Here is a 23538-nt window from a genome sequence, read left to right as displayed (position 1 = left end):
AATCTGGATCACCATGGCACAAAACCCGTGAGTTTCTAACGTGGAAAATCAACAATTCTCACGATACTTTCCATCGATTATGAATGAACGTGAAACTCATTGGTGTTCTCTGTTAATTTTTTTAAAAATATCTAGAACGAAGGGAAAATTGAAGAAGGAAGCTGTCATTTGACTTTCAAATGAATCCCCCAACTGGTGAACATTAACCAACCCCCGAAGATTTGAATCTACTGTGCCCGGGAATTGTGGAAGAAGAATGTTGAATGACAACGAAAAACTACCAGAAGGTGAAAAAAAAAATCCCAGTGATTTTTTCTCCGATGTTCTTAACCGAATGAAATCCCCCGAAAACTATTGAAAGAGCTTACACGCAGGTAGGTAACAGGGGTTATATGCAGCTTGAGGCAGGTTTCAGATGATACACCGTTGGAGAGAAAAATGAAAGATTTTGCGGGCACCGGGGTACACCCGGGGGTGAGGCGAGGGAGAGAAGAAGACCGAGACGAAAAAAGAGCGATCGGTCTACTGAACTTGTTCTTTCTTTCACAAGAGTATATTTACAAAGGCTGGGGCGGGAATGGAGAACCTTCTGTGCTTCATCAACACACGATCGAGCGTATGTCCCGAGATTTCCGAGAAAAACACACTCCTCCGTGCGCCTCCAAGAGTTCAAGTTAAGTGGCTTACGAATACTCTCACGTACGAGCTCCAGAATGAGCATAATATTTCGAATAAAACCGGAGAAATATTATCCACAATAACCCCGCGCAAGAGATCTGTCGCGATAACTCGTCGAGCTCGTAATAAGGAAAAGTACCGGGAGAGAATAAAGAAACGAAGAGAAAAAGCTAATGAAAATAACAATAATAATAAAAAAAAAAAACTAAAAAAGAATGGAAAAGAAAATAAATGAGGATAAATAACTCACCACGTGAACACTGGAGAGGCCGACAGCTTCGTTCTGCTTCTTATCAGCTTTCTTGGCTTGTCTCTTGGCCTTGTTATCGAAAAATCTCTGCTTGAGTAGAAGTGTACCCTGGGACTCTTGCTCGCACAATCCATTGAAGCTCTGCTCAAATCTTGGTGTAACATTAGTCTGATGTCTCCGATACTCGTCCATCCTCCTTCTCAATCTATCAACCGCCACTTGTTTCTTTGGGGTGATAATCTCACCCATATTCGGTGCCTGACCCATTTGCTGCTGTATATGCTGCAACTGTTGCTGACTGGTCAAACCAAGACCAGAGTTCAATTGATCCAGACCCGAGTGCACTGGCGATTGATTAGTGACACGTCGTTGTCCACCAAGACAAACGTTTTGGGCACTTGGTGTGCCAGTGCCGGGGGGGCCTTGCGAGGGCTGATGGGGCAGGAGCCCCCCGGCCTCCATACAGCCCCCTAAATCCACTGCAGCGTAAGCCAGCGCAGTGAAAACACCTCAGTTTAAAAACAACTATTTTATTATCACACCACTATCGCATCGACAACTCTACTTTCTTCGTCTTCTTCGTCGTTATTAATGCCCGCCCTTCCGAGCATCCTCTCACACGGTACCACAATCAACTTCCTGTCGTCTGACATTTGTCATGCATTCAACTCGTGACATTCATTCACTACCATTCATATGGAACTAAATCGTCACCGTCTCTTGATATTTTTGTATCACCCGCCAAGTGGTAACCTCACATTGCCTCGACGCTTGCGCACACTCATCCAGCCTTCACTCACTTGTTAACTCGTTTGTTGTTGTTGTCGTCATTGTTTATCGCTTGTTCAATTCACTGTCAGCATATTTTCGAATCATAAGTTCATTTTCACTAGCACCTTGAGTCTCTATTCACTACCTATCTTCCAATACAAATGAAATTATCGATGATTCACTGTGTTTACGTGCGTCAAATTAACGCTCGCGAGTGTTGATCCCGATGGTACGGGGCACGAGCGCAGCGCTAGACTAACTTCTCCTCTCTCGATAAGTGTGGCCCATAGCTGTAGCTGTGGCTGTGGCGCGGGTCGAGAAAATGAGGAGTGGGGCATCGAGACCGGCCTCAGCCTTTCGCCGCTTTTATCGCTTTGAAATATTTTACTAGTGGTATTCGACTATACCAGTCGTTATTCACCCAGAAATCACACGTTATTGCCAATGAGAGTGCCAACAGTTGTCTTTGCCCATTTCTCTGGCTCCCTCAAAAATTAAAAAAAAATCTCCCCACTCCACCCTACCACACGCTCCCTGCTCTGTGACGATTATTTTCACCTGAATGCTCGGTACACTGTGTGGCAAGCGTTGTATTGAATGTACGTCACAACAGGTAGTTGTACGCGAGAGCAGCGTGCTGCCGCGCTCGCGTCCGAGAAAGAGGGACAATGTGAATTCGACGAACGGGACAGTATTGTCCGGTTGGAGGGAGATGGTATTCCTCTTATACAGACTAGGCAGGAGGAAGGAGGAGGAAGAGAGAGTGGGTACGGCACTATTTCTAGGGGAAGCTTCAGAGTTGCAGGATGCAGCCCGCTGACGTACCGTCAAAAAATACTCGCCGAATGGAAATTAATAATTTACCAGTAGAAATAAAATGATGACGGGATTATATGAGCTGGGGATTCGGTCACTGTCATTCCATCACACACCATTCGAGTCTCGATCTTTTCACGTCACTTGAATTCAGCAAATCATCACCCAGTCAATGTGTCACACATGTCAAGGTAATTACACGGATTTCGAAGCTATTGTTTTTCTCTCATTTAACTTGATTTCATAACCTCACTTTCGATACTGTCACCATCAACAATGTACGCGACACGTGATTACGATTGTTTGGGGGGTTGAGAGACAATTGACGGTCGCGGAAGAATCTGTGATTTTTCTATTGGCCATCTCTAGCGCGCGAGGTCATTAACAGAACTGCGCGTGGGTTACCGTGGAGATACACTTACGAGGGGCTGTGTGTTGTTCGAAACAGTTCGAAAAACGGTGAACCATAATAATGGCCAACTGACGCCTGGGGATTCTATGTTGCGATTGGTGGAGTGTGACGGTTGAGGACGCCCACCGCTTCGTTTAGGACAAATTGACCCGCCAGCGCCATCTGCTGAGATTGCACCGAACGAGGGCTTCGAGAATTTTTTTCACTGGGAGACGATTACAATTTGTTTGGCGCCATTATTTGGCGTATCTGCAACCAAGTGTTAAAAGGGGTGAGTGGAATTATTTTTTTTCATTACACCTCCAGGATCTTGGGGGAGGGTGATTTTTTTTTTTGCAACATCAAATTTTTTCATCAATCAAGGGATAAAGTCAACGCCAATCATATTAAATTTCTCTGGATGCAAATAATTGACCATTAACACATTTAATATATCAATTTTTATTTAAACAATATCTGCATTTATAATACATATTTATCAGTCACACGGAATCATACTCGAATGAAATTTACACTCACTCAGTATCTATACAATCTGGGACAAAAATATGGCTGAGTTTTTAATTATTCAGTTCAATCATCTTTTCCTGTCAATTTAATAACGTTTATTGGAACAATTCGCCAGTCTTTTTAATGTTTGAGCTGCATTGAACATCCGCCCCTTAATCAATTTGGCTCCGCAGTATTTAGCCACTCTAATTCCCAAAATCATGACATTGACACCCTTCGATTTCAACGGGACTGGCCAGATACGTCATTTTTCCTTCTCCCCTCCTGCCAATTCGTCCTTCATGTCTCATCTAATTCTACGCCCCTCTTTCCACTTCTGTACCAATTCTTTCACATACGTACTTCAATCACTCATTTTGTTCATCATTATAGACTAGATCGAGCTGAATACATAATTGAATGAAAATATATGTTCAATATATATTTTTTTTGCATTTTTTTTTATTCTTTTCTTGGATATCTTATGATCAGGGATGTGTTCTGCGTACGTGCATATGCATAAATGATTCAATGCGCCAAATAATATGGTGACGTACGTCAATCTTGATGAGACGACTAAAATTGGGGTTGCAAAACCTGGCATTGCTAATTACGTAAGTGATTGATGGTCGTTTCTAATTGATAATTCAGCAGTGAAGTAAGAAGGCGAAATGAATTGAATTTAGCCTTTCATTTATTATCGATTCATCTCGAAAACTGTTGACTTTGATTGAGTTTACGAAAAAAACATTTTTTGATATTTCTTTCTGAAATCAACAGTCTTATTAGATTCCTCGATAGTTGAGAAAAGGGAAAAATTCAACTTGTCTTACTTTACTACTTGTGTTTCTTGGTACTACCCTCCAGACCGGCTTAACATTCTTTCCTCGCGTGTTAAATTTATCTCAATTAAATAACTAATTGCATTCGCGAGGAAAACCATTCTATAATTTCAGAGCTAACACAGTATCTTTTTTCTAAAAATAAAATTGACGTGGAAAACATTGTCATCATTGTTATTGTATTTATTTTAATGGTATCGCATTGGGACTCTGACATAATTGGGGGTTTCTTCTTTGCATCAAAGAAGAAAGTCCCAAATTCTGACGACTATGTGTCCAGTCACTGGACGAAATTCGATGCTTTATTTAGATATATTTTTATACACTGCCAGAGAAGACTAATTGAAATAATTTACTGCTCTATTCTTACACTAATTCGAGTTGCCATTATGAATTAATGACAATTTTGGTTCTATTTGAAAATTTTAGCCAGACATGAATATGGAAATTTTAATGAATGAGGAATAAAAAATGATGCTCTAGCGTTGTAATGAATTCAATAATTTTAAGAATAATTTATTTTACAATCTGCTCACTCTGCACAATACATCGCGTTATAAAAAGTACAAGTATTAAACTTTTGAAAAAAAAAATGCATCTTTACTTATCCTACATTGAGTAATTATCATTATTCAAATTCGTTAATGTCATTGACAAGACGAGCTGATAAACAAGTAAATCCGACGATAATTTTGTGAAAATGATTTAAATAATACATAACTCAATAAAAACAATTTTAATTCTCATTTTTTTGGTAAATGACATACTTTCGTACAATGAACGCTGAGTGAAAATAAAGCGTTCAATTGCATTAAAATTCTATCCTAATATTTGTTCGAGGGGCAAAAGGAAAATGAAATACTAAGACAAGCTTATTATTAAATGCAAGGCCCTCACTGTCTCCCTATTATTTAAGTCCCTTGGTTTAGAATTGAAATATTTATCGTGCTCTAGCGTTCGAAAACATTGAAAATAAATCAAGGTTAATACATTCGTTACTTTCACACTTACATGCCACCAAGCATACCACGAAATAAAATGAATTAATCACTCTGATTCGTTATTTCCTCTCATAACTGTACAATTCCTCCCAATTCTCAACTCCCAACCATTTTTTCTTCTATTCTCTGTTTTTGATTATCACCATCGAGTTTCAACAAATTGCTGCATTAAATCAGCACATTCAAAAACGGTACACGTAGGCTTATTTACAATATTGTACGTGGGAGAGAGCATTTACACCGTAAGTAGCCATTTGTTTTTAAGGCGGGCCATTTTCAAAGCAGTCTAGATAATCAGCCTTATCCAGTCCACGTCAAAACTCGTTAAATCGTTAAATTGAGGAAAGAGAATAAAAGAAAAATTGTTAACGCAGCAGAATGACAATCTGCAATCATACATATTCAAGGGCAGGACAAATTAATCGATTATAGCCATGAATTACACGTGAATAGCATAAAAAATATGGTGATTTACACTGAAAAATTATCGATTCAGTCATAGATTAAAAAATGATCATTGAAAAAAAAATCATTTCATTCGACTTGTGGAATAGGTTGATCTTTCCACTAAAAAAGAAGCTCGGAAGTTCATTGCCAAGATTACATAATTTTCATTCATCGCATGAAAATAAGGAAGGAGAAAATGATGAAATAATAAACATCATTCGCGATTAAAAAACAAATGGGCATTGATTCGAATGAGTAGGTCACGTCAGTTGCTCTCGATAATTAAAAAATAATAAAATCATATTGAAATACATATGAAAGCACAAATGGTGGAGATAAAAGTGATTACCTTCATCCATTGCTAGATGCAGGTTGAGTCGGGATGTTGACTGGCGGATTTACGTGATTTCTTGGGCTCCTTTGTTGTCAGTTCTTGGGAAGGCCTTCTTGGACTACCCAGGGTGACTAGTGCAGATGCTACTGCTAGACCAGCGCTCTGACCTGCTGGTGTGTAAGGCTCACCACCCGTTGGTAGTCTGACTAGCAACGATAAAACAGCTGCTCTGTTGCCACTGCATGGCTCCAGGGCTATTGGACTTGGAGCATCCTGAGGGCAATCAACAGAATTGATATTCAATAAGTGGATAAAAAAATCTTTATCTGTTCAATTGGCAAGTGCATTTCATTTCGTCTCAATTATTGATAAATATATTCTCAGTGAGGACAGATAGTGAAATGTTTATCTACATATTTTAGTATTTTTTAATCCTTTCTGCATAAAAAAATATTCACAAAAATACATCTGTCTCTCTTCATTTACGAGATAATATTATAATATTGTATTTGATGGGGGATTTGGCAGAACAGATTATCAAGGTACGTGGATATCTACAATGTCAAATTTGTAAAGTTTATCTCGAGTTCGTAATATAATTTTATCGTTATCACTTTATTGTGGCGATTTCGCTGTGCCCTTGGTATTGAATTCATTGATATCATTGTCAGTCAATGTTATCGCGAATAAATTGAGCGATACACGAGTGAGAGGATAATAATTGCAATTTGGACTGACCTTTTTCTTCTTCCTGCCGTTATTGGTCTCTGCATCGTTTCTCTCAATATCCGGTGGAATATCACGTCTCTCAATCTCCACCAAGACTTGGCTGAAGGCACGGTTAGCCATCTGTTGCATCTCGACGAAGAGTCTCTGACGTCTCCGATACATGTCATATTTCTGCTTTATTTTCCATAATATGGCAGCCACCAGCAGAAGAGCAAGGAAGCACCTGTGCGTTGTGATGTAATCTCTAGTTTACAAGTTAGTACTGCCTGAGGTTTAGATCAATAGAAATGGGTGCAGATGGTATGGCATGCAATTGAAAATAAATATGACTCTTTGATGGAAAAATAAACGAATAATAACACCTTCGTTTCCCCATTTATTCAACGTCGGTGTACTTACGTGGAGAATGTGATGAAAAATTGCTGGAGATTGAGTTTCGAGTACTGGGAGAATGATATTTGTATCCAGAGAGGCGGTTGAAAATCATAAACGTATACGTAGAATGTTGTCAATGTTGTGTTATCCTCACTTCCAAAATTATAGTCAGCCTTACTAAAACGATGCTTATACGTCGTACAATTGGCACCAAGCAGGAGTGGTTTCTCGGGACTATTGGCTTTCTTTATTGTTATATTCATTTTCGCCAGTACAGAGCACATTATTGAAAATTCAGCGTCGACGTCTGGTTTCGATGGGGAATTCTTGAAATTTATTGCTCTGTAATGGCGATCCTCTTTTTTGCTTAGGTTGAATGTGAACTGGTAGTCGATTGCCAAATCGTCTGTGAACCATAAAAGAATGTGAATAGATGGATTTTTCATTCGTACTAAAACGATTATCAATGCAAAAGAAATTTAAGAGACTTTTTTTCAATATTTTCATCAACATTCACCTCTTCCCAGAGTAAAAATGGCATTCCTTGCATGGACAATCTTTTTCTTAATTTGAGAATATTCAAGTACCTTTTACATTTCATTGTGAATTCACTTAACCGTTTCATCATTTGGATCTCGAAATCATTATTATATCACCGATAAAAAAATGTTCAAGGTACTTGAATATTTCCAAAAATCAATAAAAATGTTGCTTACAAAAGCATGACCCCTTAGTTGGATCGCCATGGTAGAGACTAGAAACATCACACCGTTCGCAGTTATCCCCAATAATGCCCTTGGTGGTGCAGAAGCACTTGCCAGTTTCACTGGTGCACTCAGTCCCCTGATTATTACAAGAGCATGGCTGGCACGTAGCCCCATTCAAAGGGCTACCAAAGTACCCAGGAATGCACTTATCACAGTGTGCCCCCCTCGTCAAATTCCCGCATGGTTTGATGCAGTCACTGCTATTCCCATAGCACGTGCTATGGCCATTACACTGGCAGGCAGGACAATTGGTGAAGAACCACCGATCAACTGGACAAAAGCCCCCCGTCCTGGAATTGGGTCCTCTCGATCCCCCGGGCATACAAACCCCCTTGCCAGTTTTTGAGCCATCATCACACCATCCGCACTCAGGGTCAGACCGACAGTTAACACACGACGAATAAAAACTGCACCACTCCTTGCCAGTCTCAGTGGCTCTGCACTTCGCCCCATTGGTCGTCCATTCCCTGCACTGACCATAAGGAAAACTCACTGGATATGCATTTTTATCAACGCACTTTCCCTCATTCTGACACCATATGCAATCATTCTCTGTGCAATTGCTGCAGTGTTTGTAATTAACACAGGGACTTCTACAGGAGTCCATGGTCAGTCTCTGGGCCTGAATAGCAGTGCTATTGGCAAAACTGATATCCCTGATCTTAGTTATCTGCTTGCAAGGGCCATTGGGCCACGACCACACACAATCCTGATTATTCGAGCAGGCATGACAAGTGTGCAATTGACCACACTCAATTCCAGTGTGAGTCTCACACTGATCCAAACTCGTAATCCCAGTGAGTGGAGGTGCACTTGGTGTACGTCCACAAACCTCATGAGCGCAGCCCTTCATGTTGCACCAGACGCAGTCATAAGACGTCTGCACACAGGCTGCACAATCGGTTATCAATTTACAAAGCTCCTTGTGGGAAGTCATTCCCCTGGGTTGACTATCATCCACACATTTCATATAGGTAGAATCGTGGATATTATCACTCTGCCACAACTTCTGCCGCAAACTCCTCGTTATCTGTACACAACGATCCTGCCTCTTGTCCCAGACACACTTGAGTCCAGTTCTAGCTATCAAACACTGGCTCTGTGACGTTAAATGCTCACAACTCCCTGGCGTATAAATCAACATATCCGACAGCATTTGCCCATCAAACCCCCCATATATGTACATTGACTGTCCGAATATTGTTGCGCTGTGACCATACCTTGGCAAATCGGACATCTCACGTGGCATCGGAAATTGATGCCACGAGTCACATGTCACATCGTAAGCTATTGTATCGGCTGAATAACAACGTGCACCGTGCGAGTGGATTGTATCGTTGTGGGTATTACCACCGAATATCAGCATAATGCCATCAGATACGAAGACACCAGTGTGAAAGAAACGTGCCGAGGGGGCTGATGTGAGAAGACGCCAGACACGCGTATTGGGATGATACGAGTACATGCGATTGGTTAATGCCTGATTATTCTGAGACTCTGATACGTAGCCACCGTATACGTATATGTAATTTGTCAGTGGATCGTGGGCAGCGCTGTGCCCATAGCCACCCTTTATGGGAAATCCAGTGGAATCCACTATTCTCCACTCCCTTGTGCCAAAATAATACTCCTGAACGGTATTCAGGTAACCATATTGAGGAGAATGACCGAATATTACCACCATTTTAACATTTTTGTCGTGTGTGTGCACCAGGTTGGCTGTGTGGCCGGCAACTCTGAGGGGTCCACACATTGTTCTGTTGTTGCACTGGTGGCGCACAGTAACGTTCTCCCAGACTTTGGATGATATGTCGAACGCCCATAATTCATTTGTCACTGTGGAATTTTCAATAACACCACCGTACATGTAGATCTTATCCCCGAATAGAACGCATGAGTGGGAGTAACGGGGCAGTGGACGCAATCCCTCGATGTGAGGTGTCTCCCAGACGTTGCCAGTGAAGTCATAGACGTATATCATCTTCGAACGGTGGAAGCTCTCACCACCGACGATGTAGAGCGAGTCGTGCCAGACGATTGAGCAGTGGCTTGCTGAACCCTCTGGGGAGAAGTCCTTGTAGGGAATAGTCTCCCAGTAGCCTCGCTCTACTCGCTGGCTGCAATCTGAGCCCTTGTACCCCGGGGCACAGTCGCACTGGTGGCTCTCTCCATTGCAAATACCCTGGTCGTGGTGGTGGGAGCAATTGTTTGGGCACACTGATGCGTCACACGCCTCGCCTGTCCATGTCGCGTCACAGGTACATGCACCCTCGGTGCATACACCGTGACCAGAACAGTCTATGTGGGAGTATCTGCAAATTATACCCGACTTTAATGTATCAGTGATTGCGTGGGGACCAGCAGAGAATTTACACTTTCAGGGCAATTCTGGCCGGAAATTAGATCATTTGAATTTTAAATTAACAACTTTGTAGACAACTTTGGAGGCCTCTTTTCGAAATTATAAAATTTATTGTTTTCCATACAAATCAATAATTAAAATAAATTGTGAATGTGAATTATCGAACATTATTTCAATGCTAATTAATTATTTTTTGAGAGGAAGAATTTACTCATAACGATTGAAGTGTAATCGCGAATGGGTAATGGGTAAAAAAATTTGAGAGTGGAAAACTCATTGTATGAAAAGGATTTATTGAAAAAAAGTTCACTTTTTACGAGAGTTTACGGTTTGAAATGAAGGATTAAATTCATTTCAGTGAATTTTTTGATATAACCGCTAAATTTCTGGAAACCGGGATTCAACTACGAATTTAAAGAGGGATTTCAAAGGGAAAGATTTGCTAGAGTAGTCGGATATTCTTGAGAGCTAGCAATGTTCATATGCCATAACAGTCTCGAGTTTTTCTTCTGCATAAATTCTGAATTTTATCTACCGCCAAAGCCTCTTATGCATCATTCAATGGATACAAAATTTTACGACTGCCAGTATTTTTTAAATAATATATAAGAATGATAATGGTAATGTTTCTGCGATATGGAGTTTCTTTTCTGCCAGTGCAATCATGTTGTTTACCTGCTAGGACATGCGTTTATCTTGTACGTTATGTTGAATCCACTCATGTTATAAGCAACATCCGAGTAAAAATGTAGGAAGACACTGCCGGAGCGTGCAATCACCTCGGGCACACGCCGTATGTGATATCCGTCCTTGTGCATAAGTCCCGTAAATACACCCAACAATGGTGCCTCCACGCTGTCCCCATCGTATACATATAAATGATCCCACCCGCATTCTGTCGCAAATTCCTCGATATGCATACGTATGGAGGAATTCGGGGTGCTCTCGATCAGCCACGAACATTTAACGTCTGTCGTGTAATTTCCAGTACCATCGTGGATGCTACCGGATGGTGCTGTCAGTCTGCAGAGCAAGAGATGCAATTGGAAAATTAATTACTTCGGATAATCAGGGGCATTGAATACTGCTCGTGTGATTATCATCGCAATTATGGCAGATCTGGAGATAAAGAACGAGAGTTGATCGATCAATGCCAAACACCCAATTCTCGATGCGCCATCGATATAAATAACATCAATCAACAAACTTGATTATCCACAATTCCTATTACTCCTTTGCAATCACGTTTCTTTTTATTTGCGATGATGCGATTATTTTTTTTCTTTCCATATCTTATAATAAATTTTCCAATAATAATAATAATTCATAAATTTCGTACAATTTCTAAACGACAAAAGTGAATTAGGAAATTGAAATTGGTTAAAATTTAAATAATCGGTTTATTAATTTATTACAAATATTATTCAATACATGATATAAATTTTTGTCTATATTTCATATTTGTTCAATATATCTGAGAGTGAGGCTTAAGCCATTATGAATAATCTTCATGAAGAATAAATAACAGAGATGCAACCTCTCATCAATATTTATATCAACGGGCGACTGGAAATGACGTAAATAGAAAGTACGGTTTTCCACCAGTACCATAAGGCGGCGGAAAACCGAGTGGCCAAGAAACTACGGTTATTAAATAAATGAGTGTCGTCTCAACTCCATCGTTTTAACGAAGAATAACGTGATCATCAAGAGCCAGAAGAGCCAGCGTTATCCTGTGCCATTTGAGAGATCCGCATAGACTACCGTTACACGTCCCCCAAGAAAACTATTGCAATGACCTCGCAAGTTTGTCCCGAAGTTCACAGGCCAACCGATTACATTATGCCGTCGATAATCGTAAAAATCCAACGATCGATACGTTGTGCAAGCAAGAAAACTCGGTGGAACTCGACTCCCAGTGATTAATCACGACAAATGATATTCTGTTTATTTACGAGCCGATAAACTCCACGAGGTAAAGCAATGAGCCCGTTGATTCATGGAGTCCAACAATAGGGTGAACGATCAACGGGTGTTTTAACTTTTTTTCTGTTTTTAATTTTTCTTTTGAGTACACCGTGATTGTGGACACCACCTGACGTGCACGCTGGACAGGTGTACGGGTGGGGAGGGTGGTCCAATGGTAACGTACGCCAAAACAATGGTGAAATGTTGAAAAGGGGAGTAAGAAGGGGATAATTCACCTGACTTTACCGCTGCAGTATTGACAGGCTGGTCCCTGCCAGCCGTCGTGACACAGACAGCTACCATTGACACAGTCACCGTTGACACAATTGTCGAGATCGCATGTAGCTTCTGGGGCGGATGATGCTGTTGCGGCACCTTTCAACAACGCCGCCCAAACTATCACAGCCCATAGCAACGCGTACGGAACATTGTACACTAATTTATCATCGCGATCCGGCACTTTTCGTCGATACTTTGATTTATATAGGAACAAAAACATCTGCACAACTTCTGCCATTTTGCTGGGCTTCCATGTCAGAGACAATGGCCGATGGCGGAACACGAGTGTTACTCTCTATTTTTTTCCCCGATTCACCGAGTTGTTGAGTGCTCGCTACACTGGCGGAGTCGAGAGTGCGGAGTGGAGTCCCGACGATGAGGGGCTCTCACTGGGGTCGGCAGGCCATTGGCCACGGATTCAGGTAGTCATGTGATGGTCGACTCGCCGCCAAATTCAAATGTCATTATGCGCGTGCCTCTTGGCCACTAGGGGTCGTCAGATGATGAGCCACGGGGCCGCCATCTTGCGGGGGAGGGGTGCGATCGGCTCGCGCTGAAAGTCGCGCAGAATAGTCGAAATACGAAACAAACGACGAGCCATCACCGAGTTGCACAGAAGCTCCGAACGCTTCTCTTAAAAAACTGAGAATTTATAATCTGTCCGATAATATTACTAACTTTGAGTTTGAATTCTCAGCAGTCCTACTGAGTTACAAACCGGGTACAAAAATTCCAGGGGTTTTTGCTTTTTTTACGGATAATGAAAGTCCCCGCGGAACTTTGAATCATCCCCGTGGCTTCGTTAAATTGAATTTTAAGAGTTTGATGGAGAGAGTGGTTTGAACATCGTCATCCTGACAGAATGATCGGGCCGTCGTCGGGGGCCAGTGGAGTCGCGAATCGCGAGGGTGAGAATACGGTGAGGGTCAAGCGGAAGCTCTTTGACGATCTGGATATTGACAGCTTCTGCGAGGAGTTTCAAACGAAAAAGTGTCACTCCATGGAGCAGGATGAGCTGGGCCTATCACAGGTGCATCAATCAGGATTTTGTGCTGAGTCTCTGCAGAATTCCGAGGGTGCACCGGTGGCGAGACTCGAAGTGCTTGTGGTGGACGGCACTTGGGATGTGTCCAGTCTCGGGGGTGCCGATCTGATTGACCTGTCGACTTCGGTTAATGGAAATTCCGGAGTGCAGGGGATGTCTGACGTGGGGAATATCGATGGAAATTACGGGACTATTCTTTCTTACTGGGAACCGACTGTCGAGGATGCGGGACAATTGACGCAAACGTCCGGGGAACAGACGTCGACTGTGGAAACACCAATGGGAAACAGTCAGCCTGAGGATCAGGAGAACGGAAATCTATCGTGGCTTTTGGATTTCAAACTCGATTCCCTGATTGAAGCCCCAGAGGATAAACCCCCTGTCCCACCGCCGCGGAATAACTACTTAGGTGAGATAATTCTTCAAATTTATTCTTTAATCTACAAAAGTTTTTACAAAAATTGCGCTATTCCCTTTAGTTTCAAAGATATTCCGTGAAATCTCAGAGCAATTTTATCCCACAATAAAAAAATGATGAAGCATTAATTTACAGGGTCGAGAAATCGAAATGCCGGGACCAATCGAGTGGATACGACTGCTTCGTATGTCACAGAGATTCGAGGAAATTACAGCGAGCACAATACGTCGGGCCATCGTCAGCCCCAATCAAGCTCGTATGCATCCGATAATCGAAATTTCTCGACATCTCGTTACGGTGGTCCAAAGAAACCCCCGTTCACGTACACCGAGCTCATAGAGCACGCCCTGCAGGAACGAGGGGAATTGACAGTCTCAGCGATATATCAGTGGATATCGTAAGTACATGATTAATAACCAAAACATCCATCATCGTGGCAAATGTGCATGTTTGTAAATTTTTCGATTTTTTTAATGCACCTGCACACGTAAAAGACAAACGTAGATTTAACGTGGATGTGTGTGGGTGGGGGTGGACGAGGGGTTCTGAGATTGGCACTGAGTGGTACCACTGGCCCCAAATGCACGGTACTACCTGGTACCGCGTCCTACCCTCATCTATTCGTGCTTCCACTTCCGTGGTGCTCCGTCGATGGTTTTTCAGGTTCGATCGAGGCTACTTCATTCGTATGATCCTCGGATTTTCAACCGCTATCTCAATCTCTCAACCACTCGAAAATTCAGGGGCGAATACGTAAACGTAATACGCTGACGAGTCGATTTAACACACTCAGAGAAAATATTACTTTTTTCAAAGACTAAAAGTAAAGGGGAGTTGAAGATTCAAAGAATTTGTAATTCATCCAAGAAACATTGTTAAACAATTCTCAGACAATTTTTTATTACTAGCGGAAAGAAATTCTTATTCCTAGCGCATGAAATTTAAGATAACGCGAATTACATGGATTTATTGCCGATTGATACAAACGATAAGAAAATGGAAAAATCCAACTTATCCCACTTCACTTTTTCGCTGCGGAACTTATTCCCAGGAAATGCAACTATTTGGCGTTATGCAGTATACATGAGTACAAACTCATTGGTTAATCAGTTTCAACCCCTTTGTATTTACTTTTTTTTCTGTCACGTGTGTTTGTTTCGAATGGGAGTACTCCACTTGATATGGGGTTTATGGTCATTGGGGCGTTTAAACGTATCGTTTACCACCGGCAAAACTGTTTTCTGACCCTAGACAGTCCAGGAGCAGGCGTACGAAAATTGCGCGGCAGTTAACGCGCCGTGACGTGGGCTGAGGGCAGGTGGAGTAAATTAGCTTTCACGGGGGTGGGCTTGATTATTTTTATTGCTCGTTTTTCCCTCGGAGCGAGATGGCACGATTAGCGAGGGTGATTTGGATGAGTGTGAGGGGGAGAAAGAGGTCTTCGTGGCAGAACTTTGTCACAGGGTGGTGCTTACGCGTGCCTGTCACCGCTAGTTTCCGGTTTATTTAATAGTTTTTAAAGAACCTTTCTTTTATTCTGAGTTTAATTTATGTAATTCACGACTTTTGGTTCTGGAATGATTTCGAATAATTTTTTGGCCCAGAGTAACTTCTTGGTGAGTTAATATCAATATTTATTAACAGAGAGCACTTTCCGTACTACAAGAGCAACGACGATCGCTGGAAAAATTCCGTGAGACACAATTTATCGATAAATCCCCATTTCCGAAAGGGATCGAAAGCCCCTCACGGGGCTGGGCATTTGTGGGCCATAGCCAATCGCGATGGCAGGCCAAGGGCTTTGAGCGCACAGCAGATCAGTGCTCTTCCAACGCAAAAGCAAATACTGAAGAACATCGCCGAGAGCAGTTATCCACGAAGAAGTAATAACGCAGTGAGGTATGTGGAAGGATAATTAGCCGAGTTCTTTGTCCCCGTGGACTTGGGATGTTTATTGAGATTGTTTTTTCGCTCCAAGACAAAATGTAGTGATAGATGAAGTAGCTGCGGCAACTGCTAGCATCTGTCAGTCACCGGAGGAGAGTGTCGTGGGTTCTGTTACGTTGGAGCACTGCGCTGAACAGATACTCAGTGGAATTAAGAGGGAGGTAGAGGTGCAGTACCTAATGCCAATGGCATTGCAAAATAATGCGCAGGATACGAATCAAGAAATTCAACAGGCTGAACACAATTGCGAAGACAAGGAAACTGGTAAATTTTTACTGACTTTATTTAGTGATAAATGAGTCCTCAATGCTTCGAGCCACGTTTCACCTGAAATGATCCCACATTTTTGAATTTTTTTTTTTTTTTTTAGAAAGGATTTTGGAATTGTCATTCACAAATTATTTCGATTATTCTATTATTATCTTTGGAGATTGTAAAAATCGCTTGTTCTTTCTCGATACGTCATTGAATTTTCTGTGCATAATTTATTTGTTTTTAAATCAAATAGCTCGAGTAATAATAAAATATGAAAATTCATCTCATTAATCCCAAAAATGTGACTCCAAACAGAGCGTGACTGTTGGAACGTTCTTGCAGACTTTCTGAACCCAGTGGCCAAGGAAGTAGTAGCTGAAGAGTGTGGACTGATCGGTGAGAGCTACCTCGTTACCGACCTTAACCCAGGAGGCCTTGGTCTCAGCATGTCCGAGTCCGAGATCATCACTCCCGATCATCTCTTCGGGGAAGAGTTGAGCTTTCAATTTTACGAATTGACATCCCCCTCACAGATACAGTCAGCCTGACACCGGGATAAAAATCGAATTCGTGTGATAATTGTCGATGAAAAAAAACTAGAGAATGTGGAGATTGTCAATGGTGATGTTGGTAAGGACGTGGAGATCGATGGAAATGAACAATCGATGATTAACATACTTGACAGTTGATTGCATTGGCTATCAATGTGCCTTAACTACTAGAACCGTAAGAAAACACGTAAAAGTATTGAGAATGAATGCTGCAATTAAGATACGCGTTTGATCAAAAAAGTTTAAAAAAAAACAAAAAAAAATGCTTGCATGTGTCAACGTAACTTACAATTTACGTCGTATTTATCACGTTTATCTCATAGCCTTTACGGACTTGGAATCATGTTTTTTGTATTAGTCAAAGGAAAATATAATATTTACAATTTCCCAAATGCTTTCATGCTTTCAATACAAAGAGAAGAACGATTTGTCGTCACTGGCAATAAATGAAAAGAACAATTGTATTTATTTTAGAAAATTCAAATTTATGCTCTCATCGGTACAGAAATATCTACGTTTCTTTATCCGGATTTTTTTCCACCGGTTTTTTCGACTCGTTGGTCTCAGCTGATGATGAACCCCCGCTGAAAATGCCTGGTGTTTTTTCCAGGATGGCACTAAGGAATTTGGTAGCTCTCTCCTTTTTCCTGGCCTCTTTCTTGCGTTTCTTATCCTCCTTTTCCTTCTGCTCCAGCAGTTGTTTGAATCTCTCGTCACGTGGATCTATTTCAAAACCAAATTGCCTCCTCACTTCTTCGATCAGACGTGCTTTGCGCTCTTTAGCGTCTAGTATGGCTGCCTCTTTTTTGGCGAGTCTTGCTTTAAGGTCTTTTTCCCATTTGCCGACCATTGCTATTTTTTCGGTAATTTCCTCTTCCCTGTAAATTGACGAGATTGCTAGTTAGAAGTCGAATAAAAGTTGTTAATTTGAGGCATTATCGACTCTTCCATTGTAGTGCGATACCTGTGGATCCAAACTTTACCTGAGCCTAATTCTCTCCTCCTTTTCTGCCTTTTCTTTCTCAATGTCCTGCCATCGCTCTTGTATACTCTTGGGATAAGCTGTTTTCTCCCACAGGATTTTATCCTCAATCTCCTCCTGCGTGGGCCAGACCGCTCCAATTTGCTCGCGCATTGCTACCATTCCATATCTCCCCAGCATCCTCTTCTTATACCTAATCCAAGTGTTTGTCATTACTTTTTCAATATTTCTCACTAAAATTGATCTCTCAATTTCCACTAAGCAAGCAAATTAACTTGTGGTATGATGTGGTAATATGATATTATAATGTTATCGATAACTGTACCGAATAGTTTCGTGGAACCATGCGATGTCTTCATCGTAGGGCCTAACCCCCTGGAGCATTCTACGATGGGACTCATTAAGTCGAGATTTGAGTCGCTTTTTCATGATTTCCTTCCGATCCTCATCGGTGATAATCTCAACGTACCGAGGGGTTTCCTCAGCGGTGGCTATATCGAATTCCCCAGTTTTCGATGGAACCTCCGTTGAGTAACACCTCCTGGTGCACAACCTGTGGACCCCAGCATTCAACGCTGAACATCGAATCATCAGACTCTTCGGAATCATCTTATTATTATAACAAATTCAATCCAAAAAATCCCAGCCGGATAACCTCAAAACTGATTTGCTCCCTGAATTGCTGTCACTCTTTAAAAAATAAAGTCTCCACCAAAATTATTCACAACTGACAACAACATCCTAGTGCTCATCAGCAGGGTCAATTCCCATCCATCACAATTTTTCAGAAGTTCCACTGTACAAAACCACAAAACGGAGCAAAAATTCCGCAAATGAAGCAACCGACGATGGTGAAGTAGATTATTTACGAGGTTAGGAATCCGTAGTGATATGTAGTTACCGTCCTCAGGTAATTTACCCTGAGCATTCAATTAATGTCTTCATCGGTAATACTGAATACTCGTGAGTGGAACCTACATTACCATGTTTCCATATGACTATATTTTTTTTTACAGTCGTCTGATGATTAGTAGTTACGGCAAGTAGAAAAGCCCCCTGGTTCAGCGATCGGAAATCGATCCCTAAATATCAAACCATAAATACAGCACTCGATCCGTTGTTTTAAAATATCATCAACAGCGCGTATCTCCCCGGCCATAAATTTCCCATCGCCATAACTAACAATTATTCCCGATTATAATTAATTACCCTTTTTTCATAAACTTTTTGTACAGCGTGACTTGGTAATTTGGTTGGAACGAGGATATACACGGTGGTAAAAAAAAGTGACACACAACTTGCTCAATTACCGTTAGACTGATGGACTAATATACGCAACGGCAGGGGCGAGATGGCCTTGTCACAGGGATTACAGCTAATTGTAGTTTACGCTTTATACAGTATATAACAACCTGGGTATTCTCCAGTGTCGTGCAATACATATCCATATACAATGTTGGCTAGGTAAAAGCTAACACGCAATGACGCACACACGCGCCGTGGCATAATATGATGGGGCACGGACTTCCCCTGGACTGTCATGTCGTGGTATACGTCAGTTCTCGACAAAATAACCGGTCTCGTCGGCACTCCTATCATCCCTAATTATGCCAACCTACCCCTCATGTATATGTAGCACTATGAAACCAAGTCAAACATAGTACCACTGCGTTTCTCCATGTCGATCAATGTTGATATTTGACATGGTCAAATATTTTTTCACCAGTTTTTTTTGTCCGCCTTTCTCAGTACTCGTGCACTATGATTTCTCACTGCTGGTTACACTCCAATGAAAAAATAACAGATTGTTTAATGAGAGTTATTGGAATGGAGTGAATCGCACATTTGACTTCTCTCAATCATGAGTACGGGGAGAATAAAATTGATGTTTTCGGGAAAATTCGACGGATAACAGGCGATCACTATTTTCTACTTCGAAGATCTATTTCAGAAGTGGTAAGGACATTTTTATGAAGCTCATTCACTTATTTCATGAGAAAAAAATGTTAAGATCGAAAGTTCTTCGAATTAAGGGATTTGTCCTCGGAGTGAAAAATGTGTTCTCTGCGTACTTCTGAAAAATTTTTATTATACCGGAATATAAACCCAATTCGAGGATACTTCTTTTCTGAAACAACTTGAAACTCGAGTAATTTCTCCAACAAATCGGAACTGAGACAATTTCTACCGTAAAAACGATTAGGTCGTGATTTTCAGCCTCAAAAAAAGAAAAAGTTCTTCGACCATAGAAAAAAAATCTCGATATTAGAAAAAGAGTTCCTACAATTACGAGAAGATCTTCTGTATTAAAAAATAACTTCTCTCAATTTTCCCAACTTTTATATACGATAAAGAAACATTTAATATCCGTCTTCGAAGAAATGCAGTGAAGCCAGTAAAAGTAAAATTGGGAAAAATTCGAGTAGATTGGAAAAAGGATTGAGTAAAGAATGAATGAATACATTTTCTATAATATATTTTACATTATAAACCAACCATACATTATAATATCTTATATTCTTAACCCTACATGTGTTTTTTTTTTATCCTGTATATCTCGTTTACATACTTCCTCCATATTTATATTTTTCTTTAATTTTGTATATTATATGTTTTCTTTATTTATATCCATCATTATTTATAATATTTTTATATTCTATATTATGTATATATAATATCATACATGTTTTGTCTTTTTTTCATGCCTTTATTTGCCGCTTCATTTTGTTCACGCACGTTCCCCGCATTCTTATGCCTATTGCGATGCGGGTATTGCTTGTGTACGTCGTATTCACCTATATTTATATTTTCCCTCTTTATATATAATATATATAATTTTTTTTCTTACTTCATGAGCGTAATATGCGTGGCGTGGCTGGGCATGTGCCTTCACGTATGCAATGTGGCGATTATGTATCAAATTAGATGCATTGTTTGATTTATCTCGATCTATCCCTCGCGCGATGCTTTTGATCTTTCATATTTATTTACTTAATGCCTAGATATATACGTACTGAGGCTACCATGGAACCCCGCGGGTCAATTTATTTAAATATTTTTTATTAAATTTCTCCCTTGCCTCAGCTTCAATCGACCAAATGCTTCATTGCATTCATTTTTTTTTAATCATTTAAGCCTCGAGTGCCTACAAAATTGTTTATCTGACAGGGAGAGTTAATCTCGCTGATAAAGGCACCCAACTCATTTTTTTTTTTTTTTTAATTTTTATCTCTTTGGCTTATGTCTTCAGTGATATGCCGTACCACGCCGGGGCTCCTGGAACCCCCGTGCGCGGATCTCTTGTTTTTTTTATTTATTTATTTTTTCATAACAAAACGAAAGAGAATGCTTTAAAAAAGAGGAACCAAACAATCTCTACAAAAATTCGGACGCGACGATACTTGGAATAATCTTAGCGTTGCCCGGTCTCATTTGCTGTATAATTGTTTTCTCTATAATCTACTGGGGAGTTTTGGGGGGTAGGGGGGAGGGGCATCTTTGGCAGGCTAGCCAAGTACATTGTTTATCTTTATTTATTTATTTTTTCATTCACTTAATACCTAATTGCTGGCTCGATCATTCGAGATCATCATAATATCTAATTACCACAGTTCTCTTCGTCACGATGTTGTGAAAACGCGTGACGACGTCGATCGGTTTTTTTTTTCAATTATTTTCTTTTAAAAACTCGTCTACTATGTTCATCAATTTACTATATTCACTCCAACAGAATAAAACAAAACCAAAACATTGTTACGCCGCATCGTACCAGCGCTACTAATAGATCGAGGTTTTTGATTGTTTCAATAGCATGGTGAAACAATTAATTAATTTTCAACTGTTATCATTCATAATTGATACCTCAAAATGGTATTCTGTCGTATGCAATTGAGAAAAGTTAATTAATTGATTTTTCATTGTAATACCGAGGGTGCGAGGTACGATGGGAATAATTGTTTTTTTTTTTTCAATTTTCCACAGATTTTTTGTTATTTCGTCGTTTAACGATACACTTAAATATGGTACGGGATTATGTGCATATATAATATGCATATTAATCCCGTTTGCACCTTGCTATCTCACCCGTACGATGCATATATTTATACGCCAATATAAATACATAAATATTCTTGTTCCAATTATCCATTTCACTTATTCGTTTCGTCTTTCAAATTCCCTCGATCTCCAGTATTTATATATTTATACGGAACAGATTACAGTATTTTTGTTTTGTCTTTATTATAACTTACGGCGTCTACATTCATTTATATATTTTATTTGTAGTTATTTTAGTTATTTTAACGAATTGATTTTTTTTTTCTCTGCTGTCTTTTATTCATTATCTCCACCGTTTTGGAAATTCTTCTTGCACTAACTCTAGATATTTCTCTGCGGTGCTCTGTGTCGCTTATTTATTAATTGTGTTTGTGGCGGTTTTAGGTAATACGCGTTTTAACTGGTGATTTGTTGTTTATTTCCGGATTCGAGGCGTTGGACTCTTGTTTGTTCTTGTAGACGGCTCTGGGAGGCGGGGGATTATTTGGAGAATTGAGGATAATTGTTTATAATGCTAGAGGTATTTTTTTCTTTGAGAATATGGTGCCTAATTTGTTTCATTTAGTTATCATTTCATTGTTCTATCCAAAATAATTGAATTGCGGATCGTAGATTCTTCATGGTATGTAATTTTTTATTTTTTATATAGTATTAGTATCAATTCGATCGTGAATTTTATCTTCATCCGATTTTCAAACGGTAACAATGATTAACCAATTACCAATAACAAATAACCTCAATTCTGACACCAATATTCCAAATTTAAGAAAATAGTCTACTGTATTTTTTGATTGACAAGAGTTTCCCCGGGGGATGAGTCGTAATTAATTTTCTGCGGCGAAAAAAAGTAACAGATTACGTGACAACAGGTCCATTCGAGAGATGAAATTGATGGTCATAATTTTTACGTAAATTCAAGAAAAGTTATGCGGCAAAATAGAAATATTTCTCTTCAATTCCATAAACTTTACTGAGTCGAGATGCAATTTCCATCGAACGCCTCTTAACGCACGTAATTTTCACGTAATTTTTATGATAATTTTTTTCCCCGCGAGTTCGATAATTGCACAATCCCGTTCCTCGGGGAATCTCCTGTGAGTCTAGTCGGCCATCTCTCTCTCTCGGAAAACGCGAATTTCCTCTGGTCCCCTAAAATCGCAGTATGTTATAGTCCGACTAGTCACTCATGGACTACTCGAGGGTTAAGCAGGAAAGATGTGAAACGAGAGAGGGTGTTAAATGGTGATCCGGTTAGGCCAGGGATCTCGTCAACATCAACTCGCTTCCCGAGGTAATTACAAACTAAATTATGTAAATCCAATTCCAACTCGACAGAATCATTTTATTATTTCATTTTTTACTCGCTACTTTCGGGGCACTGCTGAACACTTTTTTTCTAGTTCAAGTTTTACCCTCAAATGCATCACAATTGTCAATTTTACGAATTTCATGTCGATTCGATATGAATTTTAAAACTTGTTCCGGGAATTGAAATCCGGAAACTAGTTGCCTCAATTTTTCCTAGTTTCATTGTCGTTTAGATTGAAAAATTGGAGTTCCTCGAGCGGAAAACAAAATACGCAGAGGAATTCTTAAGAAAAATTTTCTAGTTCAACGTCTCGGGATTTATGAGAAAATCTAACATGAATGCAAGAAAAATTTGCATGCGGTACAGAAGATCGGCCCATTCCCATCGTTTTTATTTTCCAAAATCTAATGAAAAAATCGGTCCGATGGAGATTTTTTTGTGCAGTTTTCCTCATG

At 40.2% G+C, this 23538-nt stretch overlaps 4 protein-coding genes across 7 annotated transcripts in view; 1 reads left to right on the top strand and 3 right to left on the bottom strand.

Annotated features, from left to right (window-relative positions):
- mam (mastermind) overlaps positions 1 to 3176 on the bottom strand; it is a 52385-nt gene extending 49209 nt beyond the window's left edge. Inside the window, exon 1 of the mRNA XM_011298892.1 lies at positions 929 to 3176. Within this exon, the coding sequence (XP_011297194.1) occupies positions 929 to 1390 (462 nt within the window). The 5' untranslated portion in view covers positions 1391 to 3176. The remainder of the gene's footprint in view (positions 1 to 928) is intronic.
- A 176-nt stretch (positions 3177 to 3352) lies between these two features.
- On the bottom strand, positions 3353 to 12900 carry dsd (attractin-like protein dsd). 3 transcript variants are annotated; one of them, XM_011298872.1, is made up of 7 exons: positions 12478 to 12900; positions 10949 to 11296; positions 7861 to 10223; positions 7169 to 7550; positions 6779 to 7013; positions 6056 to 6313; positions 3353 to 5645 (listed from the first exon to the last, which is right to left on the bottom strand). In XM_011298872.1, exons 1-6 carry the CDS (start codon positions 12756 to 12758, stop codon positions 6068 to 6070), a joined length of 3855 nt encoding a protein of 1284 aa, XP_011297174.1. In that variant the 5' UTR covers positions 12759 to 12900; the 3' UTR covers positions 3353 to 5645; positions 6056 to 6067. The 3 variants fall into 3 exon arrangements, with proteins under 3 accessions (XP_011297174.1, XP_011297166.1, XP_011297182.1); XM_011298864.1 differs by having other exon boundaries at positions 3353 to 6313; XM_011298880.1 differs by having other exon boundaries at positions 3353 to 6313; positions 6779 to 6992.
- Positions 12901 to 13127: 227 nt separating this feature from the next.
- LOC105262937 (uncharacterized) lies at positions 13128 to 17095 on the top strand. 2 transcript variants are annotated; one of them, XM_011298854.1, is made up of 5 exons: positions 13128 to 13974; positions 14119 to 14380; positions 15628 to 15882; positions 15962 to 16194; positions 16528 to 17095. In XM_011298854.1, exons 1-5 carry the CDS (start codon positions 13383 to 13385, stop codon positions 16731 to 16733), a joined length of 1548 nt encoding a protein of 515 aa, XP_011297156.1. In that variant the 5' UTR covers positions 13128 to 13382; the 3' UTR covers positions 16734 to 17095. The 2 variants fall into 2 exon arrangements, with proteins under 2 accessions (XP_011297156.1, XP_011297149.1); XM_011298847.1 differs by having other exon boundaries at positions 16501 to 17095.
- Positions 17096 to 17200: 105 nt separating this feature from the next.
- On the bottom strand, positions 17201 to 18588 carry CRIF (growth arrest and DNA damage-inducible proteins-interacting protein CRIF). Its single transcript, XM_011298836.1, has 3 exons — positions 18044 to 18588; positions 17720 to 17911; positions 17201 to 17614 (listed from the first exon to the last, which is right to left on the bottom strand). Exons 1-3 carry the CDS (start codon positions 18325 to 18327, stop codon positions 17248 to 17250), a joined length of 843 nt encoding a protein of 280 aa, XP_011297138.1. The 5' UTR covers positions 18328 to 18588; the 3' UTR covers positions 17201 to 17247.
- Between the last annotated feature and the right edge of the window lie 4950 nt (positions 18589 to 23538).

Source organism: Fopius arisanus, unplaced genomic scaffold, assembly GCF_000806365.1.
Source record: "Fopius arisanus strain USDA-PBARC FA_bdor unplaced genomic scaffold, ASM80636v1 scaffold00001, whole genome shotgun sequence".
In the NCBI taxonomy this organism is placed as follows: Eukaryota; Metazoa; Arthropoda; class Insecta; order Hymenoptera; family Braconidae; genus Fopius; species Fopius arisanus.
This window is presented reverse-complemented; position numbering and strand designations above follow the sequence as displayed.

What these genes read in the sequence shown, in the direction of transcription:
- dsd (XM_011298864.1), bottom strand. Translation starts at nt 12,758, where the DNA reads ATGGCAGAAGTTGTGCAGATGTTTTTGTTCCTATATAAATCAAAGTAT. An exon ending in AACTAAGGGGTCATGCTTTT is followed by an intron (nt 7,551 to 7,860) that starts GTAAGCAACATT and finishes TATGGTTCACAG; the next exon opens with ACGATTTGGCAATCGACTAC. An exon ending in TTTTTCATCACATTCTCCAC is followed by an intron (nt 7,014 to 7,168) that starts GTAAGTACACCG and finishes CTTGTAAACTAG; the next exon opens with AGATTACATCACAACGCACA.
- CRIF (XM_011298836.1), bottom strand. Translation starts at nt 18,327, where the DNA reads ATGATTCCGAAGAGTCTGATGATTCGATGTTCAGCGTTGAATGCTGGG. An exon ending in TGGTTCCACGAAACTATTCG is followed by an intron (nt 17,912 to 18,043) that starts GTACAGTTATCG and finishes CACTTGGATTAG; the next exon opens with GTATAAGAAGAGGATGCTGG. An exon ending in GAGGAGAGAATTAGGCTCAG is followed by an intron (nt 17,615 to 17,719) that starts GTAAAGTTTGGA and finishes GTCAATTTACAG; the next exon opens with GGAAGAGGAAATTACCGAAA.
- LOC105262937 (XM_011298847.1), top strand. Translation starts at nt 13,383, where the DNA reads ATGATCGGGCCGTCGTCGGGGGCCAGTGGAGTCGCGAATCGCGAGGGT. An exon ending in GCCGCGGAATAACTACTTAG is followed by an intron (nt 13,975 to 14,118) that starts GTGAGATAATTC and finishes ATTAATTTACAG; the next exon opens with GGTCGAGAAATCGAAATGCC. An exon ending in TTGCGAAGACAAGGAAACTG is followed by an intron (nt 16,195 to 16,500) that starts GTAAATTTTTAC and finishes GACTCCAAACAG; the next exon opens with AGCGTGACTGTTGGAACGTT.